The 21,181-nt window shown below is 39.2% G+C and overlaps 1 protein-coding gene across 1 annotated transcript in view; it reads right to left on the reverse strand.

The window, feature by feature from the left end:
• PRUNE2 (prune homolog 2 with BCH domain) overlaps positions 1-21,181 on the reverse strand; it is a 146,165-nt gene that overhangs the window by 28,802 nt on the left and 96,182 nt on the right. The window contains exon 9 of the mRNA XM_074166361.1: positions 20,078-20,882. Within this exon, the coding sequence (XP_074022462.1) occupies positions 20,078-20,882 (805 nt within the window). The remainder of the gene's footprint in view (positions 1-20,077; positions 20,883-21,181) is intronic.

Below are 21,181 nucleotides of genomic sequence, written 5' to 3' on the forward strand. Positions count from 1 at the left end.
ATTAAAGCAGCTTTGGACAACTCAGAGGATGACTTACGGGTACTCAAGGGTGTGTAGTTTGGTTAGACAGAACAGGGATCTGATACTAACTTATAAACCATTCATTTATAAAATCTCCTACAGCCTTAACACACCAAATGACAATCCCTTACTGAACAAGCTTCAGAAACCATTGCAGGAAATTATTTGAAAGGAAATGCTCTTCTTTCAGGTTGTTTGAAGAGTAAGCTACAGGAGGACAGTGAATTTTCCGGCTTTCTGTATTGAAAAGAGACAGTATTCTCTGCATTAAGCCTGTAAAAATGTTTGAGCAGAATGAAGAACATCTCCTCTGTATGATAAGAGCATGACTGAGCTTTTTATAAGGAAACAATGACAATTATAACCTGAAAAAAGCAATTTCCCACAAGTAATTATTTCAGAATTTTGAGAGTTGCAAAAAATTTTTGCAATGTCGGGGACAGAATTATCATAAATCATGACATTTCTAGGATTGCCTCAAGGCTGCTTTTCTCCCTGTGGCATCCTTCTCTTTTATTTTAAAGTGTGTATGTGCTTGGATATGGCATTGCTGCTTTCTCTATGATCTCTTACACTTTCACAACATAAATTTCACATGTTTTTCTGCTTTCAGTGGGACCATTACAGCTGAGTTAAATCAGAATTTTATATTACAGTTGTGTTTATAAGAATGGTACATTTCTAGGGGATGGAAAGATAGATGTGTTTCATATCCTTTTGTTTGAATTTCTACTGAAATACAGCTACTGCTACAGGCAAGATACTCAAAAAATACCCCTGGCTTAGGGATTAACAAGTAAACAGCACCAAAGTTTGCCTGAGAATCTCTAACTTTATTTTGGTGGCACAGTGTTTTTAATGTCAATAATCCATGTCGTTCATATTGGCATATTTGATTTGGGAAATAAGTCTGTGGTCCTGAAAGATCTAGGACAAGACAGACAGTTAAAAATCAGTCCAAGCCCAGTTACCAAAAGCACTGCTGACACAAGGTTATTCATTATATATTCAATCACATAAAAGATGGTATTACCTTTCAGAAACTTTTTAGCTGAGATTAGATTTCCTATTTATTTATTTATTTATTCATTTTAAATTGTGTCAGATTCTTATTTACTGTCAAATAAACAGTCAACAGGCTTTTCAGAGAAGAGGGAGTCTGACTCTGAAGTTAGTCATATTTTTCCAAATCCCTTCTGCTTTACCCAAACAGATTAAAGATTCCTTGCCAGACATACATATTCTGTGTTCAGTGAAAGTTCATATTTTTTAAAAGGCATAATTAATATTTGTTCAGTCATAAATTAATAGGCAATACAGGCATCTTTCAAATCTGGTGGGTTTCGAAAGCCAGTCACAAAGCATGGCTTCTGTTTCATTGTACCTCAACATATGGCTCCAGACTCCCCATCAGTGTGAGAAGCAGCAAGATAGGGACAAAGTTTGTTTTCTACAGATATAGCTCCCCATTTTCTGATGAATTTTGAGAGCATGCTACACTGAATAGCTCAACACCTTGCAGAGTAATTTTTGCCTGTGCACAAGCTCTCAACAGATCTCAGAAGGAACTCTAGTAATGGAAGATGGACTCTAGAAACTTAAATTAAGCAACTACCTCCTCTTCCTTTCCCACACACTACTTCACACACTTCCAAAATTGTAGCTTACAAAATCCCTCGCCTTCCATACAAGTACAACTGATACAATGGGTGATGTGGCCAAAAGTATTAGAAGAAGAAAACATTTGTTTTTTCCTTTTAATCATAGAATCATAGAACGGCTTAGGTTGGAAGGGACCTTAAAGATCATCTAAGTTCCAACCCCCTTGCCATGGGCAGGGACACCTCCCACTGGACCAGGTTGCTCAAAACCCCATGAATGCTCCTTGTTGAAGAAGTAAATTAAGTTACTTTAGAAAGCTCTATTCTAATCAGGTATGATTTACTGGATTGATAAAAAAAGGATCTTTCACTCAGAACAGAGTTCAAAGTCAAGTAAGCTTTTTGTATCATAAATGACTTCTTTTTATGTGGTACACAGACCAGTCATTTAAGGATCAGCTGCACTGGGAATCAAGTTACTGCATATTTGCTTTGATAATTCAGGTCTACATACTTGTTCAGAAGTAGCTAAAAAAATCCCTCTTTCTCAAAGGTGGATCAGAGACAGACACCAAATTCTTATGAAAGGAGAAGAAAGAGGCTGGAGGCTGAAATGCTTTCCCTGCTCTTTCTTGGTTCAGCCGTTCCTCCAGCTCAATAAATTAATAATCTTTAAATAATTCTTAGTGTCCTCTCAAATCAGTATTTCTCAGAATAAAAGTTATCCTTTCTGACTTTTCTAGGTACAGCAGCGTTCTGCTATTTTGGAAGGAACAGCTCTGAATATTCACAGCAATATGTCATAATCCCTATGGGCTGTGCTGCCTCACCCTTGTGTCATATGTGATATATCACCAGTTTCCCAAGCTGCTCTGCAGCTATTACATATCAAGAATTTAATTTCTTTAGTCTGAAACAAATAATCTCTCCAATGGGTTGCCCTGAATGAACACCTACAACCCACAAAAGAGAGCAACATTAATCCAGTGGTGACTGTTACCCTTCTAAAGTGAACCCTTCCACTCCAACCCACAACTGGTTCACCAGTTGGAATTTAAATCGTATATATACATTTTCCAGGCTTCTGTACTCACCAGTGCAAAGTCTAATATGAAGTGGAGGCAAACTGCCAAACACTTTTCCTAGATATGTAAATCATGTTTCTTCCGTGCTGTTCCCTCTATACACAGAAATACTTTTATACTTATTTTTTTCACAAGATGTTGAAGGTTGTAATAAAGTTTAAAAGCATGACTAGTAAAAAGAAGGACATGGGCAAAATCACCGCAGTTGATATTAATACATGCTTGCTTTGGAAACTATATGGGAGGAGGGGAGGTGAAGTACAATGAAAAGGTTATTCAGAGATTAGACATCTGGCTTTTTTCATATTCTCAAATTCCACACATTACGCAAGTACACCCTGGTCTTGGATGAAGTAAAAGGCCTGCTTATAGCCCTCTGTCTCACTGGTTTGCAGTGAAAAATTGAGCTGTTTCGATGAAGAATGCATGAGCTGGGAAATTTTAGGAATGAGAACGAGGCAAAGGAGCTCAAGTTCCTCCTTGAGTCAGTCGCTTCTGCAGAACACAGGCAGCACAAAGTACTTTTCTGTTGAACCCCTCCTGTCCCCACCCTGTAACACTGCCCTTACGCAAGCACGGAGACCAGGAAAGGAGAACCGAGAACTTGAGGAACTGGACATGACAGTATAGTATTTTCCTTGGAAGGTATGAAAAAGCCCTTGGCGTTTACCCAGTAACGCCTGTCCACTGACTCTCAGCGCGGTTCCATCTGAAAGCGCCCTTATGATGAAGCAGCGTGAGGTGTTTTGCCAAGCCAAGCCAGAGTACGCAGTACCTTCAGTAAGCCCGCCTACTGATGGCTCTCACAGCGTGCTGATTGCTCCACCTGGAGGATGCCTAACCTCTTCTGGACAAAATGAGAACGATCCTCTTGCATCCTCAGAAGCAAGAAAAAGCCTCTGAAGTGGAGCATAAAGCAAATAACTAAGGACCCCACAAATGGGAATTTACATCAAGGAAGATGTAACAATTGACACAAAGTGTTTTCTTAATTGCTATATTCCTCTTCAGTTTACAGTTCTTTGCTACAGAAATTTATATGAATTTAAAGCCAAAGTATCTCATTAGATAGCTGACTTACAAGGGGTGTTTTTCTTTCATCCATCTCTAGCTACTCCAACATCCACCTTACCTCATATAAGAGACGATCAAAACCTATTCTGTTATCACGATTAAACACTTGACATGTTATTCCATTTTAAGAACAGAAACTGTTTTGATGTTTTGCATTTATATCCAAATAAAACATCTTTCCCTTTCTTTCATATGTTATATATGTGTGCTCCAAGCTTGTGGCTCATAATTGCTGTTCCATTTCTGTTCAGAAAAAGCTAGAGAGGAGAAGTTTGCAGATCCTTGTATGTTTTCAAATAACTGCAAGTATCTACTTTCTGAAATCACTCTTTCTTGGAGTGCCCAGAAAAGACACAATATATTGATTCTTTCCTTTGTTTTAAGTAGAGGATGGTTCTTCTGTTTATAGACACTATTCCATAAACTATGTTATAACTGAGATATTATTTCAGAGACCTTTAATGCTACTTGACTAATAACAAATCCTAATTTAATGTGCATCTGTTTTGATGCTTATCGTTTGTGTAAGATGGGTAGGAATGTTCTACAAGTAAAGTCAGAGAACTGTTGGACATACTTTAATATCAACTCTCTTACAGCCAAAAGATTTTATAGGAAATAAAGCATTATCATATTAAGTTGAAAAATAAAATCTGACAAAATATGGGCTTTAGTCTGAAGAAAGTTTGATGAAAGAAAGAGAGAAAGAAGCCAGGAGCATTAGTTCCCAAAAAACCAACTGGATTGTGTGCTAAGAAGAAGAAACCCACTAGCAAATGCACCCACTAAAAACACACCCCACAATTACTTCCTAAAACTAGTCCTTTGCTAAAAAACTTCCAGAAAATAAATAAAAATTTCTACAGTTGCTTTTTCAGAGATAAAGGAGACTGCAGTGTGAATTTTTTAGCTTCAGCAGAATTAATGATGCCTGAACTGTAGTGCAGTATGCAACAAATCTAAGTGACATACACTGTGCAGGATTCAGTCAATATCCGTCAGAGACTATGCTTCAACAACATCCACATACCAAGAAAATGAGCATATTGGAAGGAATCCACTCCAGGATACCTGAGACTTGAAAAAAGTAATTACATAGCTGTGTAAAATAATCATACTGTATACAGGTGACTTGTAAAAACGGATTAATTTTATAACATCCCGAGAGCTGCATTTAGCAACCATATGTTAGTATACTAGATTAACTGTGTTTCTATTGCTATTTATTTGGTCACTCTTAATTAAAAATTAGGTCAGGAAAAATCTATGGACTGAGCACTGGAATTTACGCATAGCATGAGACTTTTATTCCCATCTCTGGATGCAAACCAAAAAAAAAAAACAAAAACAAAAAAAAAAACCCAAAAAATATTATCTGTGGTGCTTTGAGCCAAAAGCTGTATTAATCAAACATCTGTGTAAATGTTAACTAATCATTGTCATATTGCTGCACAGTAGATAAACAGATGCTGATATTCCCGTTTTACAGAAAACCATGTCACTGACTTTCTCAACAGCCACAGAACAAACCATCGCTAAAAATTAGTAAAAGTCATAACTTCCTAGTTTTTCGTGCTTCACTCTTCAGATTTAAAGCTTCTTTTACTGATTGAATTGTTACTTGATGTTTTCCATGTGCTGATTTTTTACTCCATTTTCAGCATCAAAGTTGCATGAAAAAATTACGTGTGTCTGTAAGAAGTAATATTCTTTTTGTAGGGAAATCCTGTATTCTAGCCAGAAGATTTAAATTGCTTGCATTTCAGTATGTTAACTGAAAACATGTTAATAATATTGCTTTGAGCCACTCAATACATTTTTGAACCATTCTTCACGAAAATGTTTCCTAGTCTCCAATCAACTGTAGTGTTTACCACCTGCTCATCTAGCTGTCTTTTCCCTTGTTCCTGTTCTTAAATCTATACCATAAACCTCAATTTTTTCCAGGAGGCTACTCACAGTAGTAGGCTCTCCTGTCTGCCCTTATCAGTTTAAGAATGTTAAAAAATAAAAGCTGCTATTCTTAAGCACATGTCGCTGCTTTCACTGCTGCTAGGCACCCACAGGCTGTCTGTCCTGACTCCTTGCCAGCTCCCTCTCTGTGTCCCTCCCTGCACAAGAAATGCAGGCAAAGCTAGGGAGGGATTCAGGGAGCCATGGAAGCACACATCTAAGTAAATACATGAGTGAGAATGGGATTCACTAGGGTATTTCAGCAACCTTATGTGTATGCCCACGGATGAGGAAGGCTGATGGAATGAATCCAGGCCTCCAAGCTTCTTCAATTCTCTGTGACTTCCAGCCACATGAAATAAAAAGGCTTAGCAATATAGAATGAGGGAAATTGCATTTAAGTCCCAAACCTAGGTGTCTTGTTGAAACAGAGTCTTCGGAACACAAGCCAGGCTGATTGCTGCCTGCAGCAGATCCCAGAGCCCCCCAAAGTCTCTTCCTACAGGTCTGTCACCAGCAGGTCATAGGATGCAACATGAAAGACAGTGCAAACAAATTATCATATATTTAATACCTTATCTTGTCCTTTCTGTATCCCCAAGCATTATTAACCACCCACCATTCAAACACTGCTCTAGAGACAGGACAATCGGTCCTTTCTGGGGCTTTTCAAAGCTGCTTATCACCTGAGTATTGGGCTTTTCCAAACAGTATTTAACATACCTTGGACAACAGCTTTATGAGTTAAAGAATTATTCTCTGTTACAGCAGAGAAACAGACAAATTAACTCTGAGAGGGTCCATTAATGGGGAGTTCCTGATACATGATGCCTAATAACCTTTGGCTTTTTTTTTTTTCTGAATACTTAGCATTTTATAACATCTTCTATATGCCACTACTGATCCTCATGACTAGCTGACACTGAAAAAAGACTGGTACAGTCAGACCCGAGTGGATTCACTTTGCCATCCAGAAAAAAAATACATCAGGTAGGGGTGAGAAAATAAGGACGTGCAATTCAGGCAGCTGTAGACTCCTAGTGACCTAACCCCTACCACATAACAACTCCATGGCATGGACATGAACAGGAGGCAATTCTTTAGGACAGCGGTATCCTACTTGTACCCATGAAATAGCACTGTCTCCAACTACGCCTCTTACAGGGAAGTGCAGAGCCTGCTAGGCATTTCCTAGTATTACCATTTTAATAATATTCTCTTAACTCAGTATTTCGTGTGCAAAAGCAGGTAGAGAGTAACAAATACTAAGGTAGAAATAACATGCTACGTGACATCTATTGCTCTGCTTTGGCATTGCATTCACATACCACCATATGGTCTTGCCCTCAGAGCAGGGGCTGTCCTCTGTTATGTGTTTAGCTCAGTGCTGCTTAATCTTTACTGAGCCAGTGGAAAATTACTGGAATTAACAACACGGAGTTGGGAGCCTGTGTGATGGGTGCTCCTCCATCAGTGTTGGAAGATCACAAGGACTGGACATGAGCTACATAGGTTCAGAGCAGTATTAGCATTTAGAAGCCTTGTTTAAACTTATTTGATCTCTCTGCTCTTAATAAGTGTTGTCAATATTCTACAAATAACATCCAGATGATCTGTTAATCAACAACCATTGCTGAATGAACACTACAAATGCACTGTAACTAGGTAATGCCAGCAGAGAAAGTAGGATTAAATCAATCTGATGTAAAAGATCCTTCAGTTTAACCTGAAAATATATTTTGTTTGAAAATTGTACTTCAGAAAAATTATTAAAATTCGGGGCCTAATCACAGATCTGGGACCTGATCCCCACCTGCCACTTTCATTGAGCAATTAATTATTCCTTGAGAAACCTCAGTTTTAGTTTTTCTCACCTTAAAACCAGTTTTCCTTCCAGCATGTGTGGTTCACAGTGACTGTTTCCCTGCCATACTGTGCTGACAAGACCATTCATCAGAATACCTGTGGGTCCAAATGATGCAATTGGCACATGAACAGCACTTGAAAAAGCAGCGTGCACCTTAAACTCAGTGTAGCCATCTGCACTTTCAGGAAATATGCTTTGGGAGTAGTTAACAGGGTAGACGTTGCAGGATCAGAAGCAGAACATCTTTAGATAGTTTTACATTTTACGCCCTACTGAGGCTCTCCAATGCAGTTGTGGCAACTCCCCTCCAACTATTATTACAGTCTACACCTTATCAAAGACATTTGCTTCCAAATGAAGACACTCTAAAATGCCTTGGACTGCTCTTAACCATTAGTAATAACCACTAGTTCTGCAACGGAGCTAACTTCTCAAGTCCAGTGGCTATTTCCTGTTTTCTATTTGGCTTCTCTGTAATACTATCAACTTTCTGCGTTGCTTAATGGATTTGTTTCTCTGCGTGTATGAATACTGACGTATAATGATGACAACACTTACTACCATATTACACTAGCTGGAATCAAATGTTTTAACAAAGTATCTTACAAGAGGGGAATTCTGTCTTACTTGAGTGATAAAATGTGTTTAGGGATGATCTTCAGATCTGCTAATCGTAACAACTCACCTAACATCAAGGTAACAGATTCGCAGCACTTTTAATAATGTGTTCATTAAAGCATTAGGAGTTTTTCTAGCATTCCTTTGATTTCAAGTTCAGCCTTTGCACAAATTATAATATGCTGATAGATATATCAGAAAAGATATATGGCAACATTTTTTTTATACTGTATGACTTCTTTTTCTCCCATCATTATACTTTTTCTCTGGTCCTATTTATGACTTCATTCCTTATCCTTACCAAACAACTTGTATTCCTTCAATACCTTAAATCTTGTGAATGTATTCATTTTCTCTTTTCTTCTCATTTGTAACTGTACTGCCCAATTGCCATCTTTCCATGTTAATGTAACTATGACTTCACAACTTATGATGTTCAATGTCATTATAACTTAGATTCAGATCTTACCTACAGCAGCAAACCTACAAATGACTAACAGCTACCTTTTCCCTATCTTGACTATAACAGAGCTAAAGAAAAGGCTCTAAAAAGACCATGGTGTTAAACTAGAGTATCTCTTAAAGCTGCAGTTGTGAGAGACGTAATAGATAGCAGGGGGAACGTAAGTGACAATGCAGAATATGGAGCAGGAATTTTAACTGGCAGATTAAATGGAAATACCCTAATGGGCGTAGATTGGTAACTGAAAAGTTACCATCCATATTGGGTGATTTTTAGCTTGGGAAAAATACAGGAAAATGAGCCAGAGGAGCCACCAAAAGCTCTACTGAAGCAGTAAAGGCGGCACCAAGCAAGGCAGCCCCGCAGCCTGCTCCCACCGGCAGGAGGTTTGTAGAGCAAGAAAGACCGTCAGACCCCAGAGCAGGCAGGTCTCAAAAGGCATGTGTAAAGGGAGGCAGGAGAAGCAGGAAGCCACCAGTTATCTTCAGAAGCAAAACTCTGCCACTGAGTTGGAAGGGCCATAGAAGCAGTAGGAAGACAAAAACCAACCTAAATGTGGGAAAGAGGAGAGTGTCAGACATAGCAAGAATGCTGTGAAAGAGCCGGAGCGACAGGAAATACCAGACTGAAGCAGTAACATTCAGGAACGAGGTGAGAAAATGGGGCTCCTCCTTCCCTGACATTACGCACTCCTTGCAGATTATAGATCAGGAAATGCAAGGGCAAGGTTAGCTATACGCTCTACTGTTTTAAACAAGCAGGCAAAGGTCTATCCTGGTGGTCTGCTGTCCATCAGACAGCTCTTTAGAGTTCATTGCCAGTGTTTTCTGCTCAGGAGAGTGATCTTGTTCTGGTAGGGCACAGTCAGCTTTCGCCTGGTAGCCTGAAATAAGGAAGTCTGATTTGCTGCTGTTTTTCACAGCTGCAATGGCTATAGAGAAGACCGCAATCTACAGGATATGCTAAGAACTAATTTGGAATATCTGAATGAGTTAATACATAAAATCCTGTAACAGCTAAGCCATTTCCTTCAATGTCCAAAGGAAAACCAATTAGATAAACTAAGAAATTGGTCAAGCAACTGGACTGTCACTCCCATCCTCCCCTCTGCCTCTATCTCATTTGTTGTTGCAGTAGCATCATATTTTTCTGTATACTTGTAAAGGGTCTGACAGGAAGTGTCTCCAATCCTGAGGACAAAAGATAATTTTTGTGATAAAAATAGCTTTATCAATATTCACAGGTGCTGACAAAATTGTATTCTTGCCTATACATTATTTCTTGATACATTTGAGATCTGCATCTTTTGCATGAATAAAAAGACAGTGGCTTAAAGATTGCTGTTTTTTTTCTCTCTGCCTTTTTCTACTGATATATTACAAGCTGTTAAATAACATTGCTTTCCTGTTACTGATGAATACTACAGAGATGCCACAAAACCTCAATAGACTGCTTGTAGCGGGATCTAAGTTTTTTAATTAGTGAACTTATGCAAAAGCTAGACTCGTGTCTAACCACACGAATTTTCGATAATATTGTCCAGATTTATGCAGGGCCAAACAGCAGCTAGACTCATCAAAGACAGGAATAAGAAGGCTATTTTAGACCTTAGCACCCCCCTGCCCTACAAGAGGTAGCAGTGGAGAGCATGGGTTAGAGTAGTGGAAGGAATACAGCAGCCCTGGGAAAAAAAAAAAGTGTTTTAGCAGGGTAAGGATTGGTGTGGTGTTGTCCCCCTTCCCACTCCCACCATTGCCTTATTGCCTCCTGACCATGTTGCTAGAGATATGTGCATCACCCCTATCACCCCTTTCTCATCACAGCTCCGCTTCCCAAGAGTATCAATAAAGATAAGCACTGAAATTATATCTCTGCCCCCTCTCCCCCCACCCCCCGCCCTCACTTAGAATGATTCTGGCTAAATACACCTACCAAGCCTGCATATATTTCTTTTCAGTGTTGCTCTAAGTAGCTCATATTTAGACATTCTATACATTTTCAATGCCTCCTGTACATTGCTATCATTTGTTTCCTTACCACGCTTAAAACAGAAGTATATTTTCATTCTTCATCACAGCCAGAAAAGCAAACAACTGAATGGAGCTGAATCAAGCCCCTGTAATTAAATTTAAACAAAAATACTGCCTGTGCAAATCAACTTTTGCAGTAATTTTTCAGTCCTTTTACCACCAAGATTATTGCTGCATCCTTGATCAGTTAACCTTCAAAGATTACATATTCTGTTCACTGCAACATTTTAAGAGGATGTCGCAAAAAATTCAAAAATCATATGCTTCAGCTGATAGCAAAAAGCCTGAAAGCCATTGTCAAGTAGGCTACAATGAGAGCTATCACAAACAATCACTACGCCAGTAATAAAGCAGTCTTAAAAGCAAGTTATCTGTTGACAATGCCCATCATTCATTCCTTTTTTCCCATCCTATCCTCAGAGCTAGGCAAACAGGCTAAAAATAATCTAATGTGCTAGGTGACTGTGCAGTGAAGTTTTGTTTCCTAATTATAAATACCGTGCCTGCGCTCAGACAAAAGAAATCCCATTGAACTGATGTAAGCTTCTCTCATAAAGAGCTGCAACAGAATTAAAACACAGCTGCCCGGTTTTCAGTAATGAGGTCCTGGGTGCTTGGCATCCTGCTGACAAACATTTCCCCTTTTTCTGTCTAAAGTAACTGCAACAATAGAGCTGTTAATTAGAAAACCTTCGGCATATCAGCCTCTCAGAGTAAAGAGATGCTTACCTTCTAAAGACTTGAAGAAGCCTTTCTACTGGGAAAATAATAAAGATGCTTTACTGCTGCACTTCAGCATCCTTCTTTCTGTAGCAGTTTACTAGGAATACAGATCCTCCACCATTTTCTTGTCACGTGGCTAGTGGTACTGCTAAATAAGGGTGATCACCTGCCTTGAGATAGCTGGCTGTGTGAACCAGCAGCTACCGGGCTTTGGTTAAAGGGGCGCTTAGACAAATGCAGGCTGTTCTTCAGATGTGAAAATTATTTTTCCCCCCCACATTCCCCGCGGAGCTTTGCTGGAGCATCACCAAACTTTGATACAGCGAGTCAGCTGGCAGCAGTGAAAAGCTCCCCGCTGTTTCATTTCAGAGCCCGGGGAAAGGTTGTGATGAGAGAGTGCATGACAAAAGTTCTTACAGATTCAACCCGTCTCAGCCCTCATTTGTGTTTGCATCGATGATTATGGAGCAGATGCATATTCAAACATGCTTTACATAATTTGTTCGGTTTGCAATTCAGCTATGGGAGTACATATGCAAATTAAAAAAAAAAAACAAACCCAAAACACTGAACAACCACCAGTTCAGAAGGCAGGGTGAATTCTGGGAACACAAATTGTACGAGCACCAAAAAGCAATGCTCGTGGCCTGTGCTCTTGACTGTTTGTCTTAGGGGTGTGCTTGAAGGAAGGACATTTCTTTCCATGCAGTGCAGTCCCATAGCGCCCTTTTATAAAAGCCTGTTGGGGATAGTGTCCCTAGAAACTCCAGGTTTCTTTCCAAATGCAAAACAGCTTTCAATCCTATTCCCCTGCAATTCTCTGGGGATAAAACAGCAAGGCAACAGGCCCTAGGATGGCCTGACCTTCAGCTAGTTTCTCCCTTCACACTGTGCAACTCCTCCTTCAAGATGAGTTACATGAGACCTAGAGATGATTTCACATCAAATTGCTAGACCATAAGCAGTCAAACCCAAAAGCAGTCAAAAAGCCTAATCCCATTTCAATTTTTCAGTACAGGTCCACGCTCACCTACAGCACAGTGTAAATAAAAATTCAGGGGCTCCCACCTTGCTCTTCATGGTATTAGTAATCCTACAGGGAAAGTTCTCATCAGAAGAGATCAGAAAGATCTCTTGAGAAATCAGTCCCCAGCTGCTATATTCAAGAACAACAGGCCAACATCAAGAATTTAAAAAAATTAAAAAATCACAGCCAATAGGAGAATACATTTCTAAAGAGGACACTGCTGTAGACATGTGACCTTCTATGCTACTGTCAGCTAGCTTTACATAAAACTTCCAACAATGGGGATATTTTTTAGCACTTTTTCAACTGGATGATCTTCAATTAATTTGAAATTAAAAGTCCAGACACCCAGAAGCTGTATCCAGGAAATAGAGCTATAAAGTATTTATGTACAACAGAAGTCATTAGTAGCATGATTATGATGAAGCTATGAAATTAGCAATGTGGAAGAAGCTATGGCCTTGATCCTCCATGCTCAGAATGACACAGAACATCTTTGAGATCTTAGGACGCTTTGCTGGGACCCCCAAGCACATTGGGGCCCACTGTCAAAGTCAGGTCTGTGTCAACAGGGTTGTTTCAAAGCTCATTAATACTTTAGGCCGAAATCTCATGTCATTGATCACACTGATTGGAATAAATTATATAGTGAATTAGCTCAGAGCACTGTGGCGTTTTGAATAGTGGGCCAGTTTTTCATGTGACCACTAAACCATACTTACATACTTCAGGTCTTCTTGCTTTAAGAAAGTGGTTCTATCAGCCCAATCTCATAATACAAGTAAAATTTCAGGATTTTTTCCTGAATTTTTTTTAGGCATTTTTTTCCTTTTAAAATTGTTTCTCAGGCACTGAAGTGTTGTCCTCTTCTTGTTAAAAGGTTTCTATAAAGTACTTGGTATTTGGCATGTAAATACTAGTGCTGTTTTTACAAAAATGTGATCATCACCATATTGGCTGCTGCTATTGTTTAACAGCTGGCTCTGCAATGGAAAACTGGGTTTTTAGTTTTAATTAATTTTCAACCTCCAGATGGTAGTGGAAAATACAGTATCACCCCAAAATTGATATCAAAAAAGATGGCTGTCATGTCCTCATAGGCCAAATCAAGTAGAGGGAACAAAATGGGTTTACTAAAGCCCATGAATGAGCGGCATATGTTGTTCCTTCCATCAATAAAAAAGCTTAGCAGTGAGATTCACTGACACTATAATATATTATTACAAATTACTGGGTTTTTTTAAATAAAATGTTTTAATGAATTTACAGCTACATTGTTTGAAAATTCCCTGCTCTGCATCTGTCCCAGGGATTCTTCAATTTTCACTGAAGCAACCTCTTCGCAAAGGCTAATAAATAACATAGAGCTTCTAATACATAATGTATATTATTATAATGGTATGATATATAATAATGGAAAATACACTAACGATATACTTTTCCACCCTAAACTCACATGAACATTGAAATCTCAAGTTCTGAGCCAGCAAAATCAAAGAGTTCTTGCACATGCCAATCTAAACATTTTGTTTAGTTTCAATTTGCTTTTAAACTTCTGTCACAAGGCATTAACTTCCATTTACCTGGAATTTCCTACAAGCAACCCTTCTCATTTGTTGCTCCTTTCCTTACGTGTTTTTTTTTTAACCTTTAAGAAGGTGTTTAGTCAATTGTCATATTTTGTGCTGCACCAAGTGGAAGATCGGAGTTCAATTCCCATTTCAAGTCCATAATCTTGTAGTTCAGCAGGAGCTGGAAGCACCACTGAAGCACCATGCCTGGTCCCCAGAGTGCCTGAAATTGCTTTCCAGCAAATCTGGCCAATTAATAAAGAAACCTGACAGGAGTGAAAGATGACAGCCCCATGGGCATGCAATGAAAAAAAGGAAACAGACACATTCAAAGGGAAGTAAAGGTTAATTTGCAGAATGCGGACCTTAAACTCACTCCAGACTTTCAGTCCTTTAGGCTTCCTGTATGTGAGGGCCTGCTTTGACCATTGAAGCAAGAAGTAAATGCGGGCTCCCTAATTCACTGCCTTATCCTGGCTTTGGGGTGATAGGACACACATTTTGAGAAAACACTGGGCGAAACCCCTGGTCCACGGGAGTCAGTGAGATTTTTTTCCCCGAGTCCACTCTGTCAGAATTTTAATTCAGTGCTGGATGCTGATATTTGACTTGAAACATTAATGGCTTTGAGATACATGATGTGCATTTGGCTAAACCACAGAGGAAGCAGAGTAGTCTCAGAACTCTTATTAATCTTGAAATAGTCATAGATTTTTCTGTTATTATACTTAATTCATTGTAAACCACAGGCAATGTGATGAAAACAAGCTTTTCTACTAAAATTTTGCTGCATTGCTTAGAGCACTGGGCAATTTAAATAGCCAGCAGTAAAGCAATGGTCACAGAGAGGTATTTTGGACAGAGACGGTGGAAGAACTAGCTTTTCCAAAATGTCACTATACAAATAAGCAGAAAAGACTGATTCCTGCTTCTTTGAGAATGTGGTATCAAAAAGACAAATGAAGTTTTCTTCTGAGGAAGCCTTGTTCTAGTGGGTTAAATGTATCTTGGCAGTGGTTCAAAATAAATTGTCTTCCGCTCAGTTTTGCTACGAGTTTTCCAAGCTCTCCCTCAAACCTTCCAAACATCAGTGTCCTCGTCTCTACTGCTCTCACTACTTCTTAATCCTCAAGTCAATACATCATTTCATAGTATTTCCCTCAGCTCTTTCTAAGTCTTCCTACTAAGGAAAAGGATAATCCTTCCCTACAGCCAAGGTAAGAGCAAGAATGATCTGGTACACACAACCACTAACACACTCTGAGGAGCGTGCTGGTAGGTAAAAGCTAGCATAGTCATTGCATAGTCATGCAGTGTTCTCCCTCTGCCTCCAGACTACTGCATCATCACTGAGCTTCATACAACTCTGTAAGGTGGGAGAGCTTCTGTCAGGAAGAAAATGAGCTCCAGTCTTCATAAATTTTACTGCTGGCACATCTCCAGCCACAGCAGCAGCAGTGAAGTATGTTACCCTGCCTACCCAACATTCATACAGTAATCCACAAATTCTTCCTTTTTAAATATAGTAGTCACTCTTGGCTCTCCACATATGGAAAGAAGTATAAAAAGCTATTTTCTTTCTGGAAAGCCTGACATTAATCATGTGTTATCAAATCTTTCTGCACTTTTTTTATGAGGCCAAAGAAACCTCTAGGGTTTATTACTTCTGGCGTTTGTGTATTAGTGAGGCAGGTTTATATCTTTTCTTCAGTGTTCTAATGCTAGCAAGCATCCTCATACTTCTCTTCCTGCTGCTGCTTTTTTTTTGCAGAAGAAAAACAGGACAAGAGGGAAGAACTTTACCAGTAGCCACAGACTTTCTTAAAACCTACCTGAACAGCTGGAGAGTTATTATGCTTGGCATTGGGATGAAGGGGACAGTGACGAGCAGACATCAAGATTTTAATCCACTTCTTCATTCTCATTTTTGTTTACGCTTTCTGTTTCAAAACTTTAACACTCTTTTCTACAAAACTGTCAATTTTCCGAGACAAAGTGACAAAGAGACAAAGTGAAGCTTTCTGGATGAGAGCAGAAAATAATGCAAGCTGCATCCTTTACTGACCCTTATTCCACTACTAAAGGAACCTACTTCAGCACAGTATGCAAGCACAAACTTGAGTTTTTTTCTAAACAGGGACATAGGAATAAACTGTAGATACAGAAGGGGCTTAGAAGGTAGTCACCGAGTAAATGCCTCCATAAACTCTGGACTACTGTTTCAGTTGTCCATTCATTGGGATGCCCCCATCATCTGTTTGAGTACAAATTGTGAGTTTCTTTATTCTTCAGAGATACTCTGAGTGTGCCATGCATAAATATATGAATGTGAAGTACATAGCTAAAAATAAGGAAACTAATTTCTATACCCTGCCAAGGATATATATGAAACAACAACCAGCAGGCCACGAGGACAGCTTCCTTGCGGGAAGCAAAGGCTGCCCTACAGAAAGCCCCATATTCAGGAACTACTGCTAAAAGCACTATCACAGAGATGGGGGTTACAGGTTCAGAATGCAAACTTAACTGCGTAAAGCAAAAATATTTGACAAAACATTAAAATGAGCAGAGGGCGTAAACCAGCTATCCAGCCAGACTTTCAGAATAAGGGTGCTTAATTTTCTGACAGCAAGCAGGCTTCATTAACCCTAAGTTGGAAATAGGAAATAGACTATTCAGTCAAGGCAAGAGTCATAGTTAGTGAAGAATCCTATAAACTTTTCTGATTGAAAATTATGGCCTTTCAGAAGTACAAGAATTCAGGCAGAAGGACACTTCCGAGACCTGAGTATCAGTTATTTTGGCTTCAGTTCAGTTCTACCAAAGCCTTCTTCAAATATGTAAGTCTTTGGTGGACTCAGGACCTGATGACTAGCACCATCAGGCCATCCAGAAATGCTACTGCAGTAAGAACGTGGTAAAAGCCTTAGTTTCTTCTCTTATGTGATGAAACCAGTGTTTCACTGGTGTTTCACTGACACTGCTAACCTCCCATAGGCTGGCAGTCCTGCTATATCACGTTGTTTTAAACTTTGTCAGCCAAGAAGGGCAGTTAATTTCAGACGTACAAGCTGCACACTGAGATATGTTTTAAGAAGTAACTTGTGTTTTTAAAACTGTCAGTTAAATGCATTAGAAAGCATTTCTAATTACACACTCCTACCGTATCAGTTGCTGTTTCTTCAGCTGTTTATAAAAGGGGTCTAATGAAATTGACATATAATCTAGAAATAATTATCCCCATATGTGTTTTATCCTTTCTACCATAACATTTTTGTGTGTTGGTTTGGTTTCAACAGAATCAAAGCCTCTGTGATCATGCTGTGGGCATGCGTAGGGATATCTGTATGTGTCTCTGCTAAGTCCTAAAAAGTCTGAAGTCATTATCTGGCTGACCAAAGACATCAGCTTACTACAAGTTTATTGAACATCAGCTACCAAGCACAGGGGAAACTGAGGGGAAACCAGCACCATGAAAGCAATCTCTAATAGATATGAAATCATACAATAGCAATAATTTTAATAATATTACTGGTGGAAGAAAACCTCTCATTAGATTTCAGACTTTATCATCAAAGAAGTCTAACAACAAAACATAAAACCAAAGGAAAGTTGGTTTTTTTTCATGTCAGATTTGAAAGCCTGCAACTAGCCAGCACCTCTAAATAACCCCTCCTTTTCCCATCCCATTCACCATTTATTGTAAGCAGAGACGGTAAGTACTTTTTGATTTAAAGATTTTTCACTAAAAATTACTGCTTTGTCAAAAAAACAGCTTTATTCATTGAAATGAATTAGTTTTGAGGAATTCCAAGTGAAGCCCTGGAGAGATGATAGAGAAAGATGACTTCCAGGGTGTGGACTAGTACTAACAAGCAAACCACCTCAAAGTCAAAGGATGTCTGACTTTCCCAGATTGGCAATCTCAAGCTGCCCTTCCACATATTAATGTGGATTCAAAACAACTGCTTGGGGATTTCGCTTGTTTTGCTTCTTGCAGCTTTTCCTTTTGCAGAAAATTTCAAAATTTCTACTTTTCCTTCTGCAATGGAAATTACAAGCTTGGAGGACTGGGTGCAACAGAAATGTGCCAAGCAGCTCTACTTTTTATAGTATCAAGGTCAAACACTTAGCATTTGGTTTACTTCAGATCATACAGTAGTGGGGAGTGCTCATCTTCTGCTAACTCTTCTGAAGATCCTCCTCTTTCTTGAGGGCAGTAAACGCTAACCTGCGTAAATAAAAGCTGTCACTGCCCTAGAGAAACAAAGTCCCTCTCATCTCATATTCTCCTTAGTGCTGTCTGTCTAATTACATTGAAGTAACTTCAGCCAGGGGCATTGTGTGAGGGCAAAGTATGCTCTATATACTACTCAAATCTTGTCTGTCAAGAAAACCTAAAGTCCTATACAGGTGCTTAAGCTTAAGCCTACAAGTACCATTATTATATTTCAGAGTTTCAGAAACTGGGGTTTCTGTTTAGGAAGAAGCCAGCACTTAACCGTGTAGTAAAAATAGCTCAGCAATAGCAGTGTCTGGTCTTGTGGTAATGATACACTCTTTGAAAAATGTGGGAAAATATGTTCAGAGGGGAGATATTTTAACAAGTCTGGGAGAGGATAAATCACAGCTATTGAACTATTCATTCCTGAAATCTTAATAAAATATGGACTGTTTAGGGTGGGGAGGGGGGTAGCAAACAGCTGTGCTTTTCTATCACAGATTATTTGTACATGCTGTTATCAGGGCTATATTGTCATACGTAGGCATGACACCTCTAAGGGAAAAAAAAGCTTACTGCTAAAATTGCAGAATTGTTAGTGAAAATTTAAAAAAATAAAGTCTAAAATAAATTGCAAGCCAATTAAAACCTGATAATAGAAGTTGTGAATGTGATGTGTATTCTACACTGAAATGACAAGTGCTTGGGAGAAACCTGAAAAAAAGTGAAAAATCAGTCTTGCATTTCACACAAACAGTATGTTTCCACATGTTTCATACCACGTATATTCTTTTGGGTAAGTGCAGCTCAAAAGGAGTGACAAGTATGAAGCAGCTACACCGCCTAGTTTTATGTGTACTAGAAAGTTTCTTGTGCTGTTCACAACAATTTCACTGTTATAAATGCAGAGCCAGGTTCCTCTTTGTAAAACTGCAGCACGTCAGTTGCAGATGCCCAGGAGAAATGAGGGCAGACTTTGACACTTGCATTTCTGGGGCTACCCTAGAAGTCCACTTGTAGCAGGTTGTAGCAGTTAACAACCTCCTGGTTGTAAAAGATGAGGAGTCAATAACAGAAGCATTCTTTCCAAAACATGACAGTAAATGGAGGTAAGAGGATCATGTCTCTCTCCATCTGTCAACACAGCAGAGAGACAGCAGGCAGTAGTAATGCTGTCCGATCCCAGGCTATGCTTCTACCCAAAGGCAGATACAAATATACTTAAACTGGCTCAACTGCCAGTCCAGTCTGAACAGAGAAAAATGCTGCTCTGACCTGACTACAGCTTGGAAATAACCACAAAGACCATAATTTTCCATCATCCTCTTCTTGCCTCTATAAGCAGCACCTTTTTCTGGCCCTGGTCCTCAATCTCCTCCTATCTTCCCGCCCAGAAATTTTGCATTACACAGAGATAGTACTTCCCTCCATAATCTCTTCACTGGTACTGCATCTGGACTGGCAATACTACCAGTACCTGGCTTTGGCCTGTGTTCCTTAGCCACATGTGTTTCAGATTTAAAGGTAGATTATGAAGTCTATGGGACTTCACAGAAGGAAGACAAACTTATTCCTGCAAGGATGTGGCCTTACAAGCTTCCTGCACTGCAAACCAATCCTAATTTAACTCATATCAAGAAACCAAGAACCAAGGCTCTCTTTTTACAAAGGGAGAAATATAGTGATACTTAAATCATATAAATATAATTAGTACTTCAGACTTGAAAGTCCTGCCATCTATTCATAACATCATACACCACAATAACATTGATAACAACTGAACAGAAGACTCTTGAAAGGAAATAGGTTGGTCTTTCCTTACCCCGATTTTTGACTCAGTTCTCTTTCTCTGTTGACAAGTGCCGTTTCCTCTTTCATTTCTTGTTCTGTTGATCCATTATCTCCAAGTCTGTGTTGAGAATTTGCTTCTCCTGCACCATCACCACCAACCACCTGCAACACATGTGTTCCTGCAATGCCCGAAATCTCATCCTTGGTGGTCAGGCTGCCTGAAGGAGAACAGCCGTCGTCTTCAAAAGATTTCTGAAGGGGAGTTTCTACTTGAAATTCTCCCTGAGTGTCAAGAATCGATTCCTGTGCTACAACAGCTGCCAGTTCTTCACCAGAATGTTCAAACTCTGATTTTGCCATCTCTGACTCGGCAGAAATTTCTTCAGGTGATATGTCACTGACTTCATTTTGGCCCAATATAATCCAGCCCTCATCTTGCCCATGGCTTTCCTGTGATTTCCTTTCACCACCCAGTTTTTGAGGCATAACACAAGAACTTCTCTCTTCTAAGTGAATAGAGTCCCATTCAGTCCCAGCAACAGAGTGATCTTCCCCTTCATTTGTAATGGAGATTGGCTGAAAGGTATCCAAGGAGCCTGGTGAAAAGTCTTCATGAGATTCAGTTTGTTCAGCTACATTACTTTCTTGAAATGCAAAATCACTTTCATTTCTTTCAAGGGTATCCTTGGCTGAAGGTATATTTTCTTCCTCAGTAGCAAGGATGTAATCCATCTCCAGTGAAGTTGGATCTTGGTGCACCTGCATCCTCATATCTTCCTTACCTTCTGCATTTCTCAGCTTATTCTCCCTACAAAGTAGGGAGTCAGTGCCAGCTTCTAAAAAAACATGCAAGAAGAAACTCCTTTTAGTTTTTGAATTACTGTTCCAGACACCATGATTTCTTTAAATCAGTACAGCGAGATTTCTCAGTTTGCTTTTCTCTGTTAATGTGTACTTGAATTTTATAGCAGCATCATCATCATTATTATTGTTAAAGATTATACATTAACACTGTAATCATTCCTAAGGGAGAAATGATTCAGTGTTCCATATGCTAGGCCCTGTACAAACTGCAGAAATAATGTTCCTACTTCAATGTTTAAAAGCTTTAGGTATGTCTAGAAGGGTGGTGTTA

The sequence above is a fragment of the Numenius arquata genome, chromosome Z (genome assembly GCF_964106895.1).
Source record: "Numenius arquata chromosome Z, bNumArq3.hap1.1, whole genome shotgun sequence".
In the NCBI taxonomy this organism is placed as follows: Eukaryota; Metazoa; Chordata; class Aves; order Charadriiformes; family Scolopacidae; genus Numenius; species Numenius arquata.